The sequence below is a fragment of the Schistocerca gregaria genome, chromosome 7 (assembly GCF_023897955.1).
Source record: "Schistocerca gregaria isolate iqSchGreg1 chromosome 7, iqSchGreg1.2, whole genome shotgun sequence".
NCBI classification, from domain to species: Eukaryota; Metazoa; Arthropoda; class Insecta; order Orthoptera; family Acrididae; genus Schistocerca; species Schistocerca gregaria.
The window spans coordinates 550,703,829-550,724,057 of NC_064926.1; the positions used below are offsets into that span (position 1 = coordinate 550,703,829).

At 41.7% G+C, this 20,229-nt stretch overlaps 1 protein-coding gene across 1 annotated transcript in view; it reads right to left on the reverse strand.

Moving 5' to 3' along the window:
- Window positions 1–20,229, reverse strand: part of LOC126282474 (limbic system-associated membrane protein-like) — a gene marked incomplete at its 5' end in the record, with an annotated part of 867,777 nt that overhangs the window by 143,351 nt on the left and 704,197 nt on the right. Inside the window, one exon of the mRNA XM_049982131.1 lies at window positions 7,066–7,422. Coding sequence (XP_049838088.1) covers window positions 7,066–7,422 — 357 coding nt within the window. The remainder of the gene's footprint in view (window positions 1–7,065; window positions 7,423–20,229) is intronic.

A 20,229-nucleotide genomic window follows, 5' to 3' on the forward strand; every position in this document is an offset into this window, starting at 1 on the left:
CCTCTTCTTTCATTCAGAACTAAAATTCTATCGTCTTTCCTTCTTCTCTATCGTAGTTTTTAAGTGATAAAGTGTTTAAGTAATGAGTAGGAAAGAACCTCAGTGCAGTATAGGTTAAGCGTAAGGAATGAGTGTAAGAGAAAATCAAAAAGGATTAAGATACCTCAGATAAGTAATAAGTCTCAGTAAAGTAAATGTTTGGCCTAAGGTGTGAGTAATGCCCTTAGAAAGGTAAAATAACTAAGAAATGTAAGAGCCTCAGAAAATATGGTGACGAACATTGAAGCTGTTTGTTAAGTAACAGAACGATATGTTAAGAAGTAGCATTAAGCTAATGTTTAGGAAAGGAAATGGAGCAGTACAGCAAAACTGTCTGTTCAATGAAGTCAGAGCCTCAGGAGGTGATTTAGTGGTAAAATGAGTAAAGGTACAGTGCAACAAGGTTGACTGTCAAAGGGGTAAAGGAAGTTAAGTTAAAGGGACAGTGCAGCAGGACTGACTGTCAAATGAAGAGAAATATGTGAGAAAAGGAGAAAGAATGAGCATAGTGTTTGGCTAGCTCGATATTAGGAAAAAGTGAGGCTACGAAGGTGAGTAAATAAAAAGCTTAATGTTGGTAACCAGAGGTGGCGTTTGTTGGTAAACAGAGGAGATGTTTGTAAACAAAAGGAAGTGAGGCTACGAATGTAAACAGAGCTGAGGCGACGTTGGTAACTCAGGAGGTGGATGTATGTTAGAAAGTATGGGTAACGAGGTTTCGCAGATTAGTAGGAAACGCTTTAACAAATACTAACCTGAGTGTGTGAAGTATGAGTATGAGAGTTGTAAATTAAACCCGAATGTGACTAGAGAAAACCTGATGTTGACAAGAAATTGAAGTAACTCCAGATATGTGAGATGAGGAAAGTACCCATGACATCGATTCCATTTTTGACCAGAGACACACAAAGCTCCCCAAGTTTGTCGTAGAGATTAGTATAAGGATTGTAGTGTTGATAAATGAATAAGTAAATATGTATTTTTCAGTGTTTAATTTATGATACAGGACTACAGGAGATTGCCTGGAGACAGAATTGTAATATGGATAATTTTGTGTATATTTTATATTGTTGTGTATTGTACATGAACTGAAGAGTCACCAGTGCTGGCGGAGATTTATTATGTATTTGTGAACTATTTGTAGGAATTGTTTTTCTTAGTATTTCTTATGTAACCATAACTTGTTTGATTATGAGATGAAGAAGTAATTAAAGAGTAAATGTGCCACTTCGGTACTGCATTAGGAAAGTCAATTCACTTTTCACTTAAAAAAAAAAAAAAATAAAAATAAAAAAATAAAAAAAAATTTGAAAATTGTACATACTGTAAAGTAAATTTTATCAAAAATATGAGACTTTAGAGTCAAGCAGATAGCGCCATTTATCGCTGCTGTAGGTTAAGACGTAGCAGTTAGAAAGGGAACTGAGGCCAGCTGATGTTTCAGGTGCGCCGAAGTAAACAGAGGTGGTAGCACGAGACTTGAAATGGACCTCCCAAGCAGGACCCGGTCGAACTACGAGTGCTATCAAAATCTTAAGTGTAAGTGGTAAAAAAGTGACGCTCACCATAGCGATAGTAGTGTTAGTGTGCGTGTGACGTACATCAAGATAGTATTTAGGTTTGTTTTCTCTTTCAGGAATTTGTAAATAGAATTTTGTAATCTGAAAAATTTTTTTTCAATGATGATAAAAGTGCATGTTTAGATATAAGATGTTTTGTAGGTCGTCAGCCCTAGGTATAAGTGGATGATTGATGTACAGGAACTATAAATGTTAAATAGCTGTTTGAGTAAATCTTTAATAGAAATTTTTTTAGAAAACTAAAAGTTTGTCATGAATGAAAAAATTTAGTTTCCTCAGGAGGTGTGTGGCGTCGCAACTAGTGCGAGCGCACAGTTTTCTATCAAATATTTACTGTGAAATGTAGACAGACTGTAAAGTAGCCATCAGATTAGCATATGTGCTGTAGCGGGCAGATTACCGGTGTCCGTTCGTCTGACGTCACGACCATATGGCATGTCTGTACCGTGAGAATGTAAGACCTGTGCGCTAACTAGCCGCGTGTATAACGTGGAACTTTCATCTTTAATAACTTCTAACTGAGGAACCTGAGGAAATTAAAAGTTAATATACTAGTTTCTGTTATGAATAAAAATAAGTCATCCAAATTTGAGCTTTGAAACCTGCATATTTTGGAAATTAGAAAAATCTTACAGAAAACGCAAATTTCTACAATTTTCGAGTCTAAATAAATACCATTATGTATAGATCACCTTCAGTGACCATCCAACTATGAAACAAAATCACCTTCCGTGCTTTTGTATTTATTTTGAGAATTTTACTTTTAGAAATTCACCTATAACTTTGTTAAAACCATAAATGTTTTGAATTTTTGTGAACAGTTATTTTATATGAGTAGGTGAGAGTGAATGAGTGTGCCTGAGTGAATGAAAGAGGGACATTCGCCATTCTTTGCAAGTGTATAAAATCTAGGTTGGAACTCGCAAGTGTTCAGACGATGTAACCGTGGGAACAGAGTCGCCAGTGGTTCCCCATCTTAGTGAATGTCGGATGTCCAAGAGTGTATGGTATTGTACAAGCAGCCAGAACGTTCGCGAGTATTTAAATAATTTCTGGAAATAAAGTAAAGTCTAGTTTTCCTTTCGGTTTGTTAAATTATACAGTAAATTTTGTGTAACAAGAAATCATGACGTAAATGATTCAGAAGTCATGACTGGTGCGTGCTAGATTTTGGCGCGAGGCGCACCCAAAGAGTTAATTCTGATTGGCTGTGTGATGTGTGAGCCAATGAGATGCGAGGACGGTTAGCAGACTAGGAGAGTGAGTCGCGAGTGGATGAGGGTCGCGAAGGAACTGTGATCGAGAAGAGACATGCTTGATGTGTCCTCGCGAATAATGTGTAAAATGAAGTCATAAAACGGCTTCATCGGTTCGGTACTGTGCGATTTGAGACTGGAAGAGTCCAGTAACGCGTAGTGTGAGTTTGAGCGAGTTGTGACTTTTCGTTCCGCGAAAGACGCGAGTAACTTTAATAATTAAAAGCGTGGCGGTACTTCGTAAACTTTTACTAAGTGCTTATGGCGAGCATTAACGTTAAAAAACGAACTATTATTGAACATCGACTGCAAACGTGTATGTTAGAAAATCGTCTGTGTTGCAGTTAAGTAAATTCCGTAACTTTGAAAGCTAATTCTGGCGGGGTTTGAGTGTGGATAGAATTGTGAACTGAACTTTCTTCAAACGTAGATTAGCGGGCTGATGATCAGGCTTGAAGACAATAAAGAGCTTAAATAGAATTACCAACTTCGCGTTCTCGTTTGAGTAAACAATTACTACCATTCCAATAACTCAATTTATTTAGGAAGATTGCTCATAGATTGTATTTCAGCAAACATGTATCGCGGCCTCCGGTGAGCGGCTATTAAATTGCAGTTTCTTCAACACTGCTTTTCTGCAATTTTTCCAGTAGCTGCTATCAGGAGAGGCGAGTGCAGCAACTACCTAAGAAACGAGGTAGGTGGATTTTCTTTCAGGGAAAGGAAACTGCGCGATAAGAGCCTGACCCGTCGCAATGTCATTCCAAGGATGTGTGTCTCTCACCCATGATCCCCTTTTCCTCCAACTGATTTACTGCCGGTCCACTGCCACTGTCTTCTCACTTAGTTAACCGTCTGTCTTTGGCTCGCACTACTATTGTTGTCCCCATACCTCGGAAGCTCAAAAATTCTAGAGGTCTAATTTAATTTTGACCTATATAGCCTTCTTTAAAATTTCGTTCCAAAATTGGTATTCCCATATCGGCGAGTTAAGGTTCGCAAGTCTATGAGGGTCCTGATCTTCCCCCAAGCCTTTGTAATGTTTCAAATAATCTGTATTTTTACTTCCACTGTGCTCTGACACCAGCGTTTTTCCTCTGGTTCCCTCCTTTTCCCCTGCTACATACAATTGAGTTATGCTGGTTGCGTAAAACAGTTTCCATAGGTCGGTAACGTTTTGACTGTCTTTTTATATACTTTCATACTTGTCAGCTTTATATAAGTTTGCCTAACATAAGGTTAACGCAAAGTAGTTCGCTTTAGGATTTATTTGGACACTTTGCTCATTAATCGCAATGAATTGAAAGCACCTCGCTTATGTTATGTGTTTCAAAACAGTAAACATGTGATTTGAAATGTTTTACTAAATTTGCAGTGTCTCCAGTATCATACAATTTCTATACTTTTAAGCAACCCCACCCCCCACTCCCCATTAACCATGGTCCTTGCCTCAACGATACAGATAGCCGTACTGTAGGTGCAACCACAACGGAGGGGTATCTGTTGAGAGGCCAGACCTACGTGTGGTTCCTGAAGAGGGGCAGCAGCCTTTTCAGTAGTTGCAGGGGCAACAGTCTGGATGATTGACTGATGTGGCCTTGTAACAATAACCAAAACGGCCTTGCTGTGCTGGTACTGCGAATGGCTGTAACCAAGAGGAAACTACAGCCGTAATTTTTCCCGAGGGCATGCAGCTTTACTGTATTAGTAAATGACGATGGCGCACTCTTGGATAAAATATTCCAGAGGTGAAATAATCCCCCATTCGGATCTCTGGGTGGGGACTACTCAAGAGGAGGTCGCTATCAGGAGAAACTGGACTGGAGCGTGGAATGTCAGATCCCTTATATCGGGCAGATAGGTTAGAAAATTTAAAAAGGGAAGTGGATAGGTTAAATATAGTGGGAATTAGTGAAGTTCGGTGGCAGGAAGAACAAGGCTCTTGGGCAGGTAAATACAGGGTTATAAATACAAAATCAAATAGGGGGAATGCAGGATTGGTTTAACAGTGAATAAAAAAATAGGAGAGCGGGTAAGCTACTTAGAAATTGAAATTGAAGAAATTTATGATGAAATAATAGAAATAATTCAGGTTGTGAAGAGAGACGAAAATTTAATAGTCTTGTGTGACTGGAATTCAACAGTAGGAAAAGGAAGAGAAGTAAACGTAGTAGGTGAATATGGATGTAAAGTACTTCAAAAAACGTGGTAAGTGACACACCTTGAGAATGGCTGAAATGTTGGGGCTAAGAAATGCAAGAGGAAGAAGCCTGGTTGAATTTTCCACAGAGCATAACTTAATCATGGCTAACATTCGGTTCACGAATCATGAAAGAAGGCTGTATAATTGGAAGAACCCTGGAATACTTGAAAGTTTTAGATAGGTTACATAATGGTAAGACAGAGATTTAGGAAGCAGATTTTAAATTGTAAGGGGCAGATGTGGACTCTGACCACGATCTATTAGTTATGAACTGTAGATTAAAACTAAAGGCTAAAGGCGTTCGATACAGTCCCCCTCAGTCGTTTAATGAACAAAGTAAGAGCACATGGACTATCAGACCAATTGTGTGATTGGATTGAGGAGTTCCTAGATTACAGAACGCAGCATGTCATTCTCAATGGAGAGAAGTCTTCCGAAGTAAGAGTGATTTCAGGTGTGCCGCAGGGGAGTGTCATAGGACCGTTGCTATTCACAATATACATAAATGACGTGGTGGATGACATCAGAAGTTCACTGAGGCTTTTTGCAGATGATGCTGTGGTGTATCGAGAGGTTGTATCACTAAACTGCAGAATGTGCCTTTGACAAGTCACTAGATATGTCGAATCAACGTATTTAGCGTGACTGGGGTCACTAGTGAGCGCCCTGAAGATGTGTTACTTTTAGGAGTGAGATGGGTTAAGGGGGAGGGCAAGGACAGCATGTCAGGCTGTTTAAAACCCAACCTCACCCCAGGAATGTTTTACCGGTACAGTAAATCCTTCGAAACAGAAATTAATACTTGTTCCAAAATTTGTAGAAACTGCTCCAGGCATTACACGGACACTAGTTGTAACAATGGAAAATTGTACTGAAATGCAGGAGGATCTGCAGCGAATTGGCGCATGGTGCGGGGAATGGCAATTGAATCTCAATGTAGACAAGTGTAATGTGCTGCGAATACATAGAAAGGAAGATCCCTTATCGTTTAGCTACAATATAGCAGGTCAGCAACTGGAAGTAGTTAATCCCATAAATTATCTGGGAGTACACATTAGGAGTGATTTAAAGTGGAATGATGATATAAAGTTGATCGTCGGTAAAGCAGATGCCAGACTGAGATTCATTGGAAAAAACCTAAGGAAATGCAATCCTAAAACAAAGGAAATAGGTTACAGTACGCTTGTTCGCCCACTGCTTGAATACTACTCACCAGTGTGGGATCCGTACCAGATAGGGTCGATAGAAGAGATAGAGAAGATCCAATGGAGATCAGCGCGCTTCGTTACAGGATCATTTAGTAATCGCGAAAGCGTTACAGAGATGATAGATAAACTCCAGTGGAAGACTCTGCAGGAGAGACGCTCAGTAGCTAGGTACAGGCTTTTGTTAAAGTTTTGAGAACACACCTTCACCGAAGAGTCAAGCAGTATATTGCTCCCTCCTACGTATATCTCGTGAAGAGACCACGATGATAAAATAAGAGATATTAGAGCCCACACAGAAGCATACCGACAATCCTTCTTTCCACGAACAATACGAGACTGGAATAGAAGGGAGAACCGATAGAGGTACCCAGGGTACCCTCCGCCACACACCGTCAGGTGACTTGCGGATTATGGATGTTGATGTAGATGTAGAAAATGCAAAATGGTGGGAATTTAAGGTGATGGGACCCCGATAAACTGAAAGAACCAGGGGCTATACAGAGTTTCAGGGAGAGTATAATTGAACAATTGACAGGAATGGGGGAAAGAAATACCTCAGAAGAAGATGGATAGCTTTCGAGAATGAAACAGTGAAGGCAGCAGAAGATCAAGTAGGTAAAAATATGAGAGCTAGAAGAAATCCTTGGGTAACAGAAGAGATACTGACTTTTTGACCACCTGGTACATTGCAGTGAGACGGGTAGCCTGCGCTGGACGTGTACAAGATAAGAGAGAGACTGAGGAACGGGAGCAGAGCCAGAGGCGGTGCAGACACTCACCGACGACGTTGAGCTTGAAGGCCTGGCTGATCTTGGGCTCGGTGCTGACCTGGCACTCGTAGGTGCCCGAGTCGCGCAGCTGCGGCGAGCCGACCTTGAGCGTCCACTCGTCGGAGCCGTCGGCGTGCAGCGACTGGAAGCGCTGGTCGTTGGTGTAGGTCAGGATGCCGACGGTGAGGATGTGCAGGTCGCGCTTGCGGATCCACGAGACGGCGCGGTCTCCCAGGTTGCGCACGCGGCAGTGCAGGTAGGCGCTCTGGCCCACCGTGGTCGTCGTCTCGCGGCGCGTGTTGTTGTCGAAGTAGGGCTGCGAGAAGGGCTGCTCCCAGTAGGGCGCGTGCTGCTCCACGACCGCACCTGCGAGGGAGCCAGATCAGATCTAAATTAGATTAGATCAATTATTCATTCCATAGACCCAGAAAAGGCAGAATCCTCCTGGGTGCGGAACATGTCAGATAAGCACATTACAAAAATGTAATTAGAAAAACTTGAGTTTCATTAATTTTAATGATCCTCAGTCAATAAACAGTAAAATTATGTACATGAATTAAATCTAAACTTCTAATATTTACAGGTTTAATACTTACATCAACTTTCATTAAATCCACCATTCAGACATTTGCTAGTTTCTTGGCTATTACAACCGAGTATTGTCAAAAATCAAAGTAAATTATTCATTTCAGTAATCCCCAGTTAAGAACAGTCAGATTATGTACAAGATTTAAAATTAAACTTCCACTGTTTACAGACTTAAGACTTACATCTGCTTTCCACACATCCATCATTCATATAGTAGGTAGTTGGTTGGCTTTTACAACCAAGTATTGTCTAGTATAATAAATTTTAATTAAAATATTCTACTGCACTTGTTGAGAAACTCATGGATGGCACAGAAAGGAGCTGGCCACCAAAAATTCTTTTAAATTATGTCAAAATTGTACCTTGTCTGAAAGTAAACTCTTAGAAAATGCAACAAGTCCACCAAAGAGACAGATTACTCTACACTCGTTCGTCCTCTGTTAGAATATTGCTGCGCGGTGTGGGATCCTTACCAGGTGGGATTGACGGAGGACATCGAAAGGGTGCAAAAAAGGGCAGCTCGTTTTGTATTATCACGTATTAGGGGAGAGTGTGTGGCAGATATGATACGCGGGTTGGGGAAGTCATTAAAGCAAAGACGTTTCCCGTCGCGGCGAGATCTATTTACGAAATTTCAGTCACCAACTTTCTCTTCTGAATGCAAAAATATTTTGTTGAGCCCAACCTACATAGGTAGGAATGATCATCAAAATAAAATAAGAGAAATCAGAGCTCTAACAGAAAGGTTTAGGTGTTCGATTTCCCGCGCGCTGTTCGGGAGAGGAATGGTAGGAAGACAGTATGATTGTGGTTCGATGAACCCTCTGCCAAGCACTTAAATGTGAAATGCAGAGTAATCATGTAGATGTAGATGGTTGCTGGTAACTTTTTTAAAATATGCGTTGCTGAATACTGGACTCCTTTCTGGGCAAGAGTAACTGATTTTAAATCTTTATGTATAATGTTCTTATTCCTAGAATCGATACCGGGTATTAAGCAGTTAGTTGGAAAAAGGGATGTATTATTTAAAACAAACTTCACTAAGGAAAATATATACTGAGAAGCTGTGGTTAATATGCCCAATACTTTGAACAGATTTCGACATGATGTTCTTGGATTTACACGACTCAGTCCTCTTACTATACGCTTCTGTACTCTAAAAATTTTTTCTCTGTTTATGGAGTTACCCCAAAATATGATACCATATGACATAGTGGAGTGAAAATAATTAAAATATGCCAGTTTTTTATATTTATATCTCCTATGTCTGACATCAGAAGCATTGCAAATACAGACTTGTTTAGGCGCTTTAGCAGTCTGTTAGTATGTTGCTCCCAACTGAATTTATTATCAAGTTGTAATTCCAAGAATTTCACACTCTCAACTTCTCCTATTTTCATGTCATCACAACAGAAGGAAATCTCTTGGAAGTTCTGAACTGTACACAGCGGATCTTATTAAAGTTTAATGATAGTGAATTGGCTATGAATACTTATTAATGTCAATAAAAATTTGATTAGCTGCCCTTTCTAAATTTATATTTGATTTACTATTTATTGCAATGTTTGTATCATCTGCAAATAAGACAAACTTGGCAACTGGTAATTTAACAGGTTATTAATATACACAAAAAACAGTAGTTGACCCAGTATGCAAACTTGGGGAACACCACATGTAATTCCTTCCCAGTCAGATAATGTCTGATTGCCTACTGCTGAAGTCTCGTTTTATTTTCTATTAGCAAGATATGACTGAAACAACTTTGCAGCACTACCAGTGACGCCATAATATTTTAATTTACTTAAAAGAATTCTGTGATTCACACAGTCAAACGCCTTTGATAGTTCACAGAACATGCCTCCAGTCAGGTTATCGGTCAAAGTGCTTAGAGTTTGCAAGCAAAGTCAACAATGCCCCCTCTACACTCTATCAATGGCGACATTTAGCCAACAAAGGACCCTAGCAGTGGCGAGATTTAACCAACAAATGATGATCAACGAAATCACAATCAAGACCAAAAAATCACAGAAATTTCAATTTACTAAGGAGTGCTTGCGTCCTATGTCTAGTGCGAGGACAGATATGAGACACCAGGTATCTAACGGTCATATGGCCCTTTCATAACTTAGGACAGGCTAGTGCAGTTCTTCTTATTTTAGTGATAATTTTTGCATTGAGAGGTAAAATATAGCTTTGTGACGGATAAAATTTAAAATATTCGAATGTACTTCCGTCAAGAAATTAAGCTATTTTCCAAACATCATTAGTATTACTGCTGTTTCGTACGTCTGTAATACAGATTACATATGTTATCATTAATTATATGCTTTCTCCTAAATACTGTCACTAACACATGGCACAATGTTGCGTGACTTGCAGCTTGTGAAACGAGTATATGAACAGCGTCTTCGCCACACAATCCATTTAATACACACATACTTTGTACCATGTATCTATTACAATAATACTGAAACGTATAAACCACATAGCCTTTAGTATCTCATGAAAAAGTCTTGTCTCATTTGTAGGTCGTTCGTGCAAGAGACCAGAAATTGCTTCACTGTTTACCTCATACAACACCCGAACAGACAGGACAACAGTAGTTATTTAACAGCAGCTACACTGCTGTAGGGCCTATACTGCAATTTTTACCCATATTACTCTGATTACTTTTATTATTAATGTTGTCATTATTAAGAAATTGAATACAAAGTATTAATATTCCAATAGAGTAATAACGTAATAGCTCCTTATGAACTGACTTTCAGCTTCTTAGCACATTGTCAGAAAACTTAATACTAAACACATAGTCCACACCACGACAGTGAGGTTCATAGCAGTACAGAGATTACTGTACAACGATATCTCATATTTTATGACAATATCGATATAAATTGCAAGCATATTGAAACACACAAACAGACTCAGAATAAATAAATTTCGTATTACAGTTTATTCAAATATTGTAGCAATATGAATGTATAAGCCAAATACACTCCTGGAAATTGAAATAAGAACACCGTGAATTCATTGTCCCAGGAAGGGGAAACTATATTGACACACTCCAGGGGTCATATACATCACATGATCACACTGACAGAACCACAGGCACATACACACAGGCAACAGAGCATGCACAATGTCGGCACTAGTACAGTGTATATCCACCTTTCGCAGCAATGCAGGCTGCTTTTCTCCCATGGAGACGATCGTAGAGATGCTGGATGTAGTCCTGTGGAACAGCTTGCCATGCCATTTCCACCTGGCGCCTCAGTTGGACCAGCGTTCGTGCTGGACGTGCAGACCGCGTGAGACGACGCTTCATCCAATCCCAAACATGCTCAATGGAGGACAGATCCGGAGATCTTGCTGGCCAGGGTAGTTGACTTACACCTTCTAGAGCACGTTGGGTGGCACGGGATACATGCGGATGTGCATTGTCCTGTTGGAACAGCAAGTTCCCTTGCCGGTCTAGGAATGGTAGAACGATGGGTTCGATGACGGTTTGAATGTACCGTGCACTATTCAATGTCTCCTCGACGATCACCAGAGGTGAACGGCCAGTGTAGGAGATCGCTCCCCACACCATGATGCCGGGTGTTGGCCCTGTGTGCCTCGGTCGTATGCAGTCCTGATTGTGGCGCTCACCTGCACGGCGCCAAACACGCATACGACCATCATTGGCACCAAGGCAGAAGCAACTCTCATCGCTGAAGACGACTCGTCTCCATTCGTCCCTCCATTCACGCCTGTCGCGACACCACTGGAGGCGGGCTGCACGATGTTGGGGCGTGAGCGGAAGACGGCCTAACGGTGTGCGGGACCGTAGCCCAGCTTCATGGAGACGGTTGCGAATGGTCCTCGCCGATACCCCAGGAGCAACAGTGTCCCTAATTTGCTGGAAAGTGGCGGTGCGGTCCACTACGGCACTGCGTAGGATCCTACGGTCTTTGCGTGCATGCGTGCGTCGCTGCGGTCCGGTCCCAGGTCGACGGGCACGTGCACCTTCCGCCGACCACTGGCGACAACATCGATGTACTGTGGAGACCTCACGCCCCACGTGTTGAGCAATTCGGCGGTACGTCCACCCGGCCTCCTGCATGCCCACTATACGCCCTCGCTCAATGTCCGTCAACTGCACATACGGTTCACGTCCACGCTGTCGTGGCATGCTACCAGTGTTAAAGACTGCAATGGAGCTCCGTATGCCACGGCAAACTGGCTGACACTGACGGCGGCGGTGCACAAATGCTGCGCAGCTAGCGCCATTCGACGGCCAACACCGCGGTTCCTGGTGTGTCCGCTGTGCCGTGCGTGTGATCATTGCTTGTACAGCCCTCTCGCAGTGTCTGGAGCAAGTATGGTGGGTCTGACACACCGGCATCAATGTGTTCTTTTTTCCATTTCCAGGAGTGTATGTTGTACAAGTGAGAGATGGCACTCAGTCCTGTTTTATACTGAAAAATTCGTACATTTAAGGAAAAAGCTGAAAAAGGGGGAAGGGGAATAGAAAGAAAGGTATAGAATGTGGTTGTGGAATAGTTATATCAAGATTATTACCTAATGGCGAGAGAAGTTATGACTTTCTCCTGCTACTTTAGTATGGGCAAATAATGAAACTGTGTTTCGTCATTAAGGACTTGGTCAGCATTCTTCGACTGGTGTTTATTAACTGCCAGAATTTGGATTAATGTTAGTTTTCTTCCCTTAGTTCCTCTGTGGAGAACATCACTGTTCACATCATATGAATGAATGTCATTCAGCTACATTCCATAGATTTCATTGTCACCCCACGCCTCGTTTATTCAACCTGTGTGTTTTGCATCGATATAGTTATAAAATGTCACATGTCTTCGTAGAACAGTTTTTGTACAGCTATGAACTCTCGCTGAGGTTGTGTGGACTATCTGTTTAATACTAGTTAGGTGCTAATGATGACAATGAATGAAAGGGTAGTAATTGATAACATCTGATTAGACGGTAACGGTCTCAAAATCATTGAGTACCATTATAGCAATGCCTGGTGGACTTACCGTGCCATGAAACAACCGGCCGCTGTGGCCGATCGGTTGTAGGCGCTTCAGTCCGGAATTGCGCCGCTGCTAGGTCGCAGGTTCGAATCCTGCCACGGGCATGGATGTGTGTGATGTCCTTCGGTTAGTTAGGATTAAGTAGTTCTAAGTAGTAGGGGACTGATGACCTCCGAAGTTAAGTCCCGAAGTGCTCAGAGTCATTTGAACCCCCTCACCCCTAAAAGTGAAACATTATCTGGGTGTTCACGCTAAATACATGGATTCGACAAATCGAATGACTTGTCAAAGGCACTTTCTGCAGCAAGTGATTTATAGACATTGCACCCGCAGGGTTTGAGACATAATGTGTCAAGCACAGCCATCATGCGGGACGAGTTCACAGGCGGGGCTCTGTGTAATCAAGCAACGGTTTTCCTCACCACACACTCACCCCTATGGGAGTTAGTTGATTGTCACTGCCACAGTGTTTCTTGCCAGGTTGTAAATGAATTGTATGGCAAGAGTTGGTGAAATAGATCCAGTGAGTTAGGAGGAGATGTGGAACATACATTCATAAATACATACATTCATACGTTTTTGTGTAAGGTATGCCCAATTGGGAATGCTGCCCTCGCTGTAGCGGCGTTGTATGTAATCCCAGTGGCTGAATGTGTGAGCTGAGAGATGGCTTGGTGGTATCCCCAGTTGCGCAAGCGGAGGTCGTGGCTTCGAAGCAGTTTTCTCATTTCTGTTGAGTTGTTTCTGTAGTTTGTTGTATGATGGATTTCTACCAATGAGCACAAAGAGCGGTTAACCAATATTTTCTCTTACTTCATACAGAATAGTAGTATGGTTACAGATTTATCACAGGATAAACGAGGTTTGCTGAGAGCACTGTCCCGCACTGTCGAAAATATTCTAGTGATGTCATTGTTATGAGGCTGGATGTGTAAACACAAAAGACATGCCATTTCCCATACAAGAGGGCGTTATCAACAATAGTGCCTTGATTTCGACCATGTAGGATTTCATGTGGGTGACTCGTCGGATAAATGCACGGGACGTTGCTTTTGAAATGCCGATAAACAAGTGATCTGTGTATCATACTAAGATAAGCTTCGTTAGACACGGTGGATGTCCAAGCACATTCAGAAAATCACAATTCGGTTAAAATGGTTATTTTCAAGACCCATCTGTTCATCTACGATGTACTAAGTTATCCTTCTTTCCCATAGAATGTTTGGTAACATAAGCAATCTCTTGAGAATCATTAATCATTCTATAAATTGTTCTAAATAAGCCATACTAGTTGTCTCACTGGCGCGATTGTCCACTATTTAATTAAATATCTACACGATGTAAATATAACTTAGGTTTTATGATTTTAAAAAGGAAGGGCTCAAAGTAAATTCTTTTTTATTCTAAAGTTGAGTTAGGTGCTATTGATAACAAGGATTGAAAGAGTAGTAATGGATAACATCTGACTGCACTGAGCTGTAACGGTCTCAAATGGTTGAGTACCCTTATGGCAGTGCCTGGTGGATTTAACGTGCCATGAAGCTGCCAGCGGCTGTGGCCGAGCGGTTCTATGCGCTTCAGTCCGGAACCGAGTTGCTGCTACGGTCGCAGGTTCGAATCCAGCTTCGGACATCGATGAGTGTGGTGTCCTTAGGTTAGTTGAGTAGTTTTAAGTCCAGGGGATTGATGACCTCAGATGTTAAGTCCCATTTGTGTCATGACGTTGAACACACTTAGGTGGGCTGCTAAACGTATCACAGGTGTCTGGACGATTAGTCGATCTGACTTGAGGTTCTGCAGGCAACAGTCGTATTTTGCAGTTAGTACAGTCAGCCTCCAAACGGAACAGACCTACAGCTCCCACCCATCACACAGTGACACAATCACCGAAAGAATCTCTCCTCATCGTGCTCATTTTCATCTTCGATCTCCACATTCATCTATGATCCACGGTTGCTTTTGGGTGGTTTTTCGTAATTGAAAATGCTGTCTGCCATTTCCTTAATCACCGAAGTTTTACATTAAGCATAGTTTCGCTTATCATATCATTGCTTTCTTTTACTAAATGTGTGAGCTTTTATGTAAGCTTATTTATAGGTATCTTACGAAGTAATATATCTGTTTAATTGTGTCTGTCGTAGGCTCTTATTTAAGAGGGTAGTAGGTCAGCATGTCTTCCGCTCCGATAAAACTTGTCTCGTATTTAACTATGAACAAGGGCCATTGTCGGTTTGGAGCAACTGTTATCAACTAAACTTTAAGAAATTTTAAGGCTGATTGTTATTCAGTCTCATCAAACCTAATTCTGAATAGGCCTGTGGATCCACCGCGTTCATCTGCATGTGCGAACAGTCATTATCAGCTAACAATGTGTAACGACTTGAGGCCCGTTCCTGAACACAGGAGCAGACATATAACGTAAGTTCAAAATGGCTCTGGGCACTATGGGACTAAACATCTCAGGTCATCAGTCCCCTAGAACTCAGAACTACTTGAACCTAACTAACCTAAGGACATCACACACATCCATGCCCGAGGCAGGATTCGAACCTGCGACAGCAGCGGTCGCGCGGTTACAGACTGAAGCGCCTAGAACCGCTCGGCCACCAACGGCCGGCTATAACGTAAGACTTGAAGTGTGCTTCAAAGCATATTTTCATGTACTGACACATCCACTAACTTATAACGTTCTGCGGAGCTTATTAGGAACGTGCGTCTTCAGGAAGGCGAAACAAGTCACTGTATACGTTACCAAAAGAGAGCTAACTATCACAAAATTAATCTCTGTGCTATATTAATGACTAAATATCAGCACGCTCATTGTGCCTACTCCAGGTAAATGCCACCTCATAAACAACAGGGAGATACTATTTGTAAAATGCTGCTGCTTCCTCAGTTATTAAACGGATGTAGTTTGTAATCCGTTAGTAGCTTAATTTTCACTCAAATAATAATAATCTTTTGTAAAGATGTAGCTACCGCATTTGTGACAACGGACAGTCCTTTATAATTCCTTTACAACCAGTTACCTACTTGCTCAATAAACGCTGGTACCAGACAAGAAATTAGCACTGCTTTTCAATCTTAGAATGCAGATAATTGGATGGTTTGAGTACACGGAGAGAAACAAGAGTATAGTCCACCAAAGACTCTACTTTCGCGTTTAGTTTATTACATTTTTACTACACTAGAGTGCAAAACGTAGGGACAAAAGTAAGTTTCACATGATGCGTGAGTGCCACGTTAGCAATGCAGTTGGAGGCTGTAGGATGGTCGTGCGTTGATGTGCATATGCTGCGGTACGTCTTCCCAAGGAGGGAGGGGAGGGTGGTTGGACGAGTAGGCCAGGGCATTCGCCGAATATCCTCTTGTTCCAAGACCTACGCCACCTGCGCTGTTCCACGCAGTCACGCAATGTCATTCGTAAAGATGGAGTGCACCCCGGATGAGGCGCTCATTGGCAAGGAGTACAGTTAGTGTGAAATAACACTGACTGCTGAGTGTATGGTATTAAAAGATCTGGCGACATTACGCACATGTAATGTTATTCCTTCCTACACCATAAGATCCGGACCATCAAAACGGTATTGTTCGACATTGCTGGATGTATCCTCGTATGACGAGAGGTGGCATCCCAAACATAATCGAAAATGATCCTTGTGGTGGCCTTGGTGTTACGTTGTGGGGAGACATGATACTGCATAGGGTTATTAACCTCCATATCTTTGACACAGTACACTGAGTGCTCAGCGTTATTGTTACTCTGAGCGCCTTCTCCATTTTCATCTTTCCGACTGTGTATGCCGTCCTTACTTGATTTGTATGGATGACAAAGTGCGACCGTATGGAATACCTAAGTGGACGAGGTCTTGGAACGAGAGCTTATTCGCTGAATGGAGTGGCCTGACCACTTCGTGAGTGAAACTGCATCTGGTACGTGTGGTACGCGTTACGGAGATGAATTTCAGTAGGCCCACGTGCACCAACAAACATCCAGCTACCTTCTACACAACACTGTAGCAGTTCGTCCTATGTACGGTCCACGTTTCATCGATCTTTGTCACTTGCCTGTCATAAATCAAGCGGAAGTTCCTTTCTTCCGACGTTTTTGAGATCAGAGTATATCTGAGCAATTTCTAATTTTCTGTCACGACTAATCTGTAAATCTCTCATGATTTCGGGCAGTTTTATTGTAGTTTCTGTTGTGATAACCAAATTCATCGATCGACAATCTTACTCAATAAACTTATTGCATTGAACTGGTGCCAGCCGCTGTGGCTCAGTGGCTCTATGCGCTTCAGTCCGGAACCGCACTGCAGCTACGGTCGCAGGTTCGAATCCTGCCTCACGCATTGATGTGTGTGATGTCCTTAGGTTAGTTAGGTTTAAGTAGTTCTAAGTCAAGGGGACTGATGATCTCAGATGTTAAGTCCCACAGTTCTTAGAGCCATTTGAACCATTTTTTTAACTGGCCTCAAAAATTGCCTAATTGTAATCCTTTGTAAATAATTTCAGTTTCTTTTCGCACATCAAGTCATACCTCACAAATAATTATCAGTATCATGTCCCTCACGTAAAATATTTCTAGAGTTTGTCACCGTAAACTATATCGCTCTCTTGGCTGGACATCGAGAAACATACTGTGTATCAATGATGCCCAGAAAACTTCAGAAATAACGAGCACGCTTTGTTCATTGTTGTGTAATTCGATTGCTCACGTTAAGTACGAGACTTAATGTTTCTCCAATCGTCTTATGTCTTCTAATAGAGTAGTCGTCACTGATACCAGTTGACTGTGGAGCAAAATTTTGGAAATGTCTGTCACTGTTGTCCTCGGACCTAATTATTTACAAGATTTGTGAAGTGCTTACACGTCCACGATACTAATAAGTCTTCCCAGTCGTCTTAAAATACGTGCGCGAATTTTTCAACATTAGATATAGTAAAAATAATAAGAACTATAAAAATAATAATAATATTAAATGTTTCATATATTGGTTGGCAGTATTATGAGACTGGTACCGCACAGAAATCAATATAATCAATTATTCCTCGTAGGTTAAGGAAAACACAGCAAACCGATGGAATTTGTATGACATATGCCTTTCCGCTTAATGGGAAAAGCCTGTAGGGTTTGGCAGGTGAAAAGTTTAACTATTCAACGCTCCGATGAAACTTTACGATTGCCGAAATGTTCTCGTCGGCATGAGATTTAAATGAAAGCCACCGATTCTGTGTAAGTATCACAAGACTGCTGCGGCCGAAAACATAAAAAAAGGGAGTCGTCACAAAATATCTGCAAAATGCTATCATGGAAATACGATAAAACGTGTACCAGAGCGAGGATGTCTTTTAATCACTGAAATGGAGAAGCATTTCATTTGAAAGTCTTAACTGAAATGAACTGCCTGAAAAGCCAGAACTGGTCACCAAGGAAAGTTATTGGAAACGTTTTCGCCCAGTAAGTCTCTTCACGTGTACGGCGACTAAGGGGTGAGGAGTTTGAGTAGGGTTCAGGAGCGGGGGAGGGGGGTTGATAATAGCATAACTTTGTCTACATTTCATACTGAGATTTGGAGTGCGTGGAAGTAGGTTAACATAGCATTGAGACAGCATTCCACAGAAGAGATTTGGAATTGCCAATAAAGACTCTTAGTTTGAGAAATCATTTTCTGACAGTGTACGTATGTAGCATATGACTGTAAGGAAGTTAATCGAGGATAGTCATAAAAAATATTGGCCAGGTGTTAGTAGGACTCGCACACTAAGGGCTCCGTACATACTGTACGTACGTACTTAATTGTGGATATATACAGTTCATCCTTTCTGAGGATCGACGATTTTTGCCTATTTTCGACGTTGATACTGGCCAGATGTCGGTACCATGGATTTCACGAATGAAAAAAGGGAATACCTTTTTCGTATCATATAATTACTAATTAACAATATTCTGATGTTTTTACTTGCACTGTGAAACCTTTCTTCTTGCAAAATTTGATGATTTTACGTCAAGGAAAAGTACCCTAACATTTTCAATGAGTGAGTTTGCAAATATCAAACTTTGTGACATAAATGGAAGTTTCTTTATTTGGATTAACTTAGAAGCTAACGTTTATATCGCCGAGGGACCATATATCTTATCATGAGACATAATTTTCAACTTGATACGTGTACCCGTTCCTGAGAAACAGGGAACAGGCAGACACTCTGATAAAAAAATGAAAAATAATTCTTTGGTTATAGCGTAAAATCTGCCCTTGGCGAGTTTCTTGATTACAAGTGAACGGGAAGTGTCCTCTAGATTTTGACGACTGAGTTTGCGGATTCAAAGTATGTGACATAAACGGCCATATCTCTTCATTGCATTTTCGTGAAAGCTTCAATTTGCTACATCACCAAGGCACCGTATACCTTAGTATGTCACATAAATTTCAACTTCACAGGTCGACTCATTGCTCAGAAATGACTTTATGAACAGTCGGACAGACAGACAAACGTACTGACAACAAAGGGATCCTGTAAGGTATATAAGAAACATCAGCCTAGATTGCGGTAATGAAACTAACCTTTACCTAGGTTTCCGCCAAAGTAATGGAGCCTTCTTCACAAGATATACCTAGGTAAAGGTTCGTTTCATTACCGCAATCGAGGCTGGTAGTTTCTTGTATGTTAGATTATCGCGATTGTTGACTGGGCTGCAATGTTGAAAGTAGTAAGATCCTGTAAGGGTTTCGCTATGACCTACTGTGGGACAGAGCCCTAAAAACGGAAAATAAGACAGTTGAAGATGTAGCGTTACAAAAGAACGCTGAAACTTGCATGGACTAATAACAGAACAGAGTGGGGGTTCTCCGTACTACAGTCGTAGAAAGGGCTATGTTGGAAATACTAACTGGTAGACTGGGCACGATGATAGCACCTTGTGTTGAGAGATTAACGTACAGAGAGCTGTAGAGGCTAACGACTGTAGTGGAAGACGCAGATTGGAATATAGCAGCAAATACTGCGGCCGTCGCGCGTATTTTCTGCTGTATGGTAAGGAGACTGCTGTAGGGGATGACACTGCTGGCTCAACGTCAGGTTATTTAGAAGACTACTGTAGAAACCAGTGCTTAGTGATATACGAGTACAGAAGGGAGTAGCGGATAGTAGTTCACCTATCCATCAGCAAAAGGTATCGTCTCACGGACCTTTAAAATCAGTGACACCTTTATGTTGTAACAAGGGTACAGGACCATAGGGTCACTACCGAGACAGCACTAGGGGACAAGTCCAGGCTTTGGGAAGTCAACCATTCAACCAAATGCCGAAGGCCTACTCGTGCACCCTTGATGACTGCACGACACAAAGTTTTGCTCCCCGCCCGGCCCGTCAACGCAGACATTGGGCTGTTGATGATAAGAAACGTGATGACGGGTCTGCCGAGTCTCATTTCAAATTGTACGTAGCTGATGGACGTATATGGGTATGGAGGCAACCTCATGAACCCATGAATACTGCATGTCAGCTGAGGCCTCTTCAAGCTTATGGAGACTCTGTAATGGTGTTGGACGTG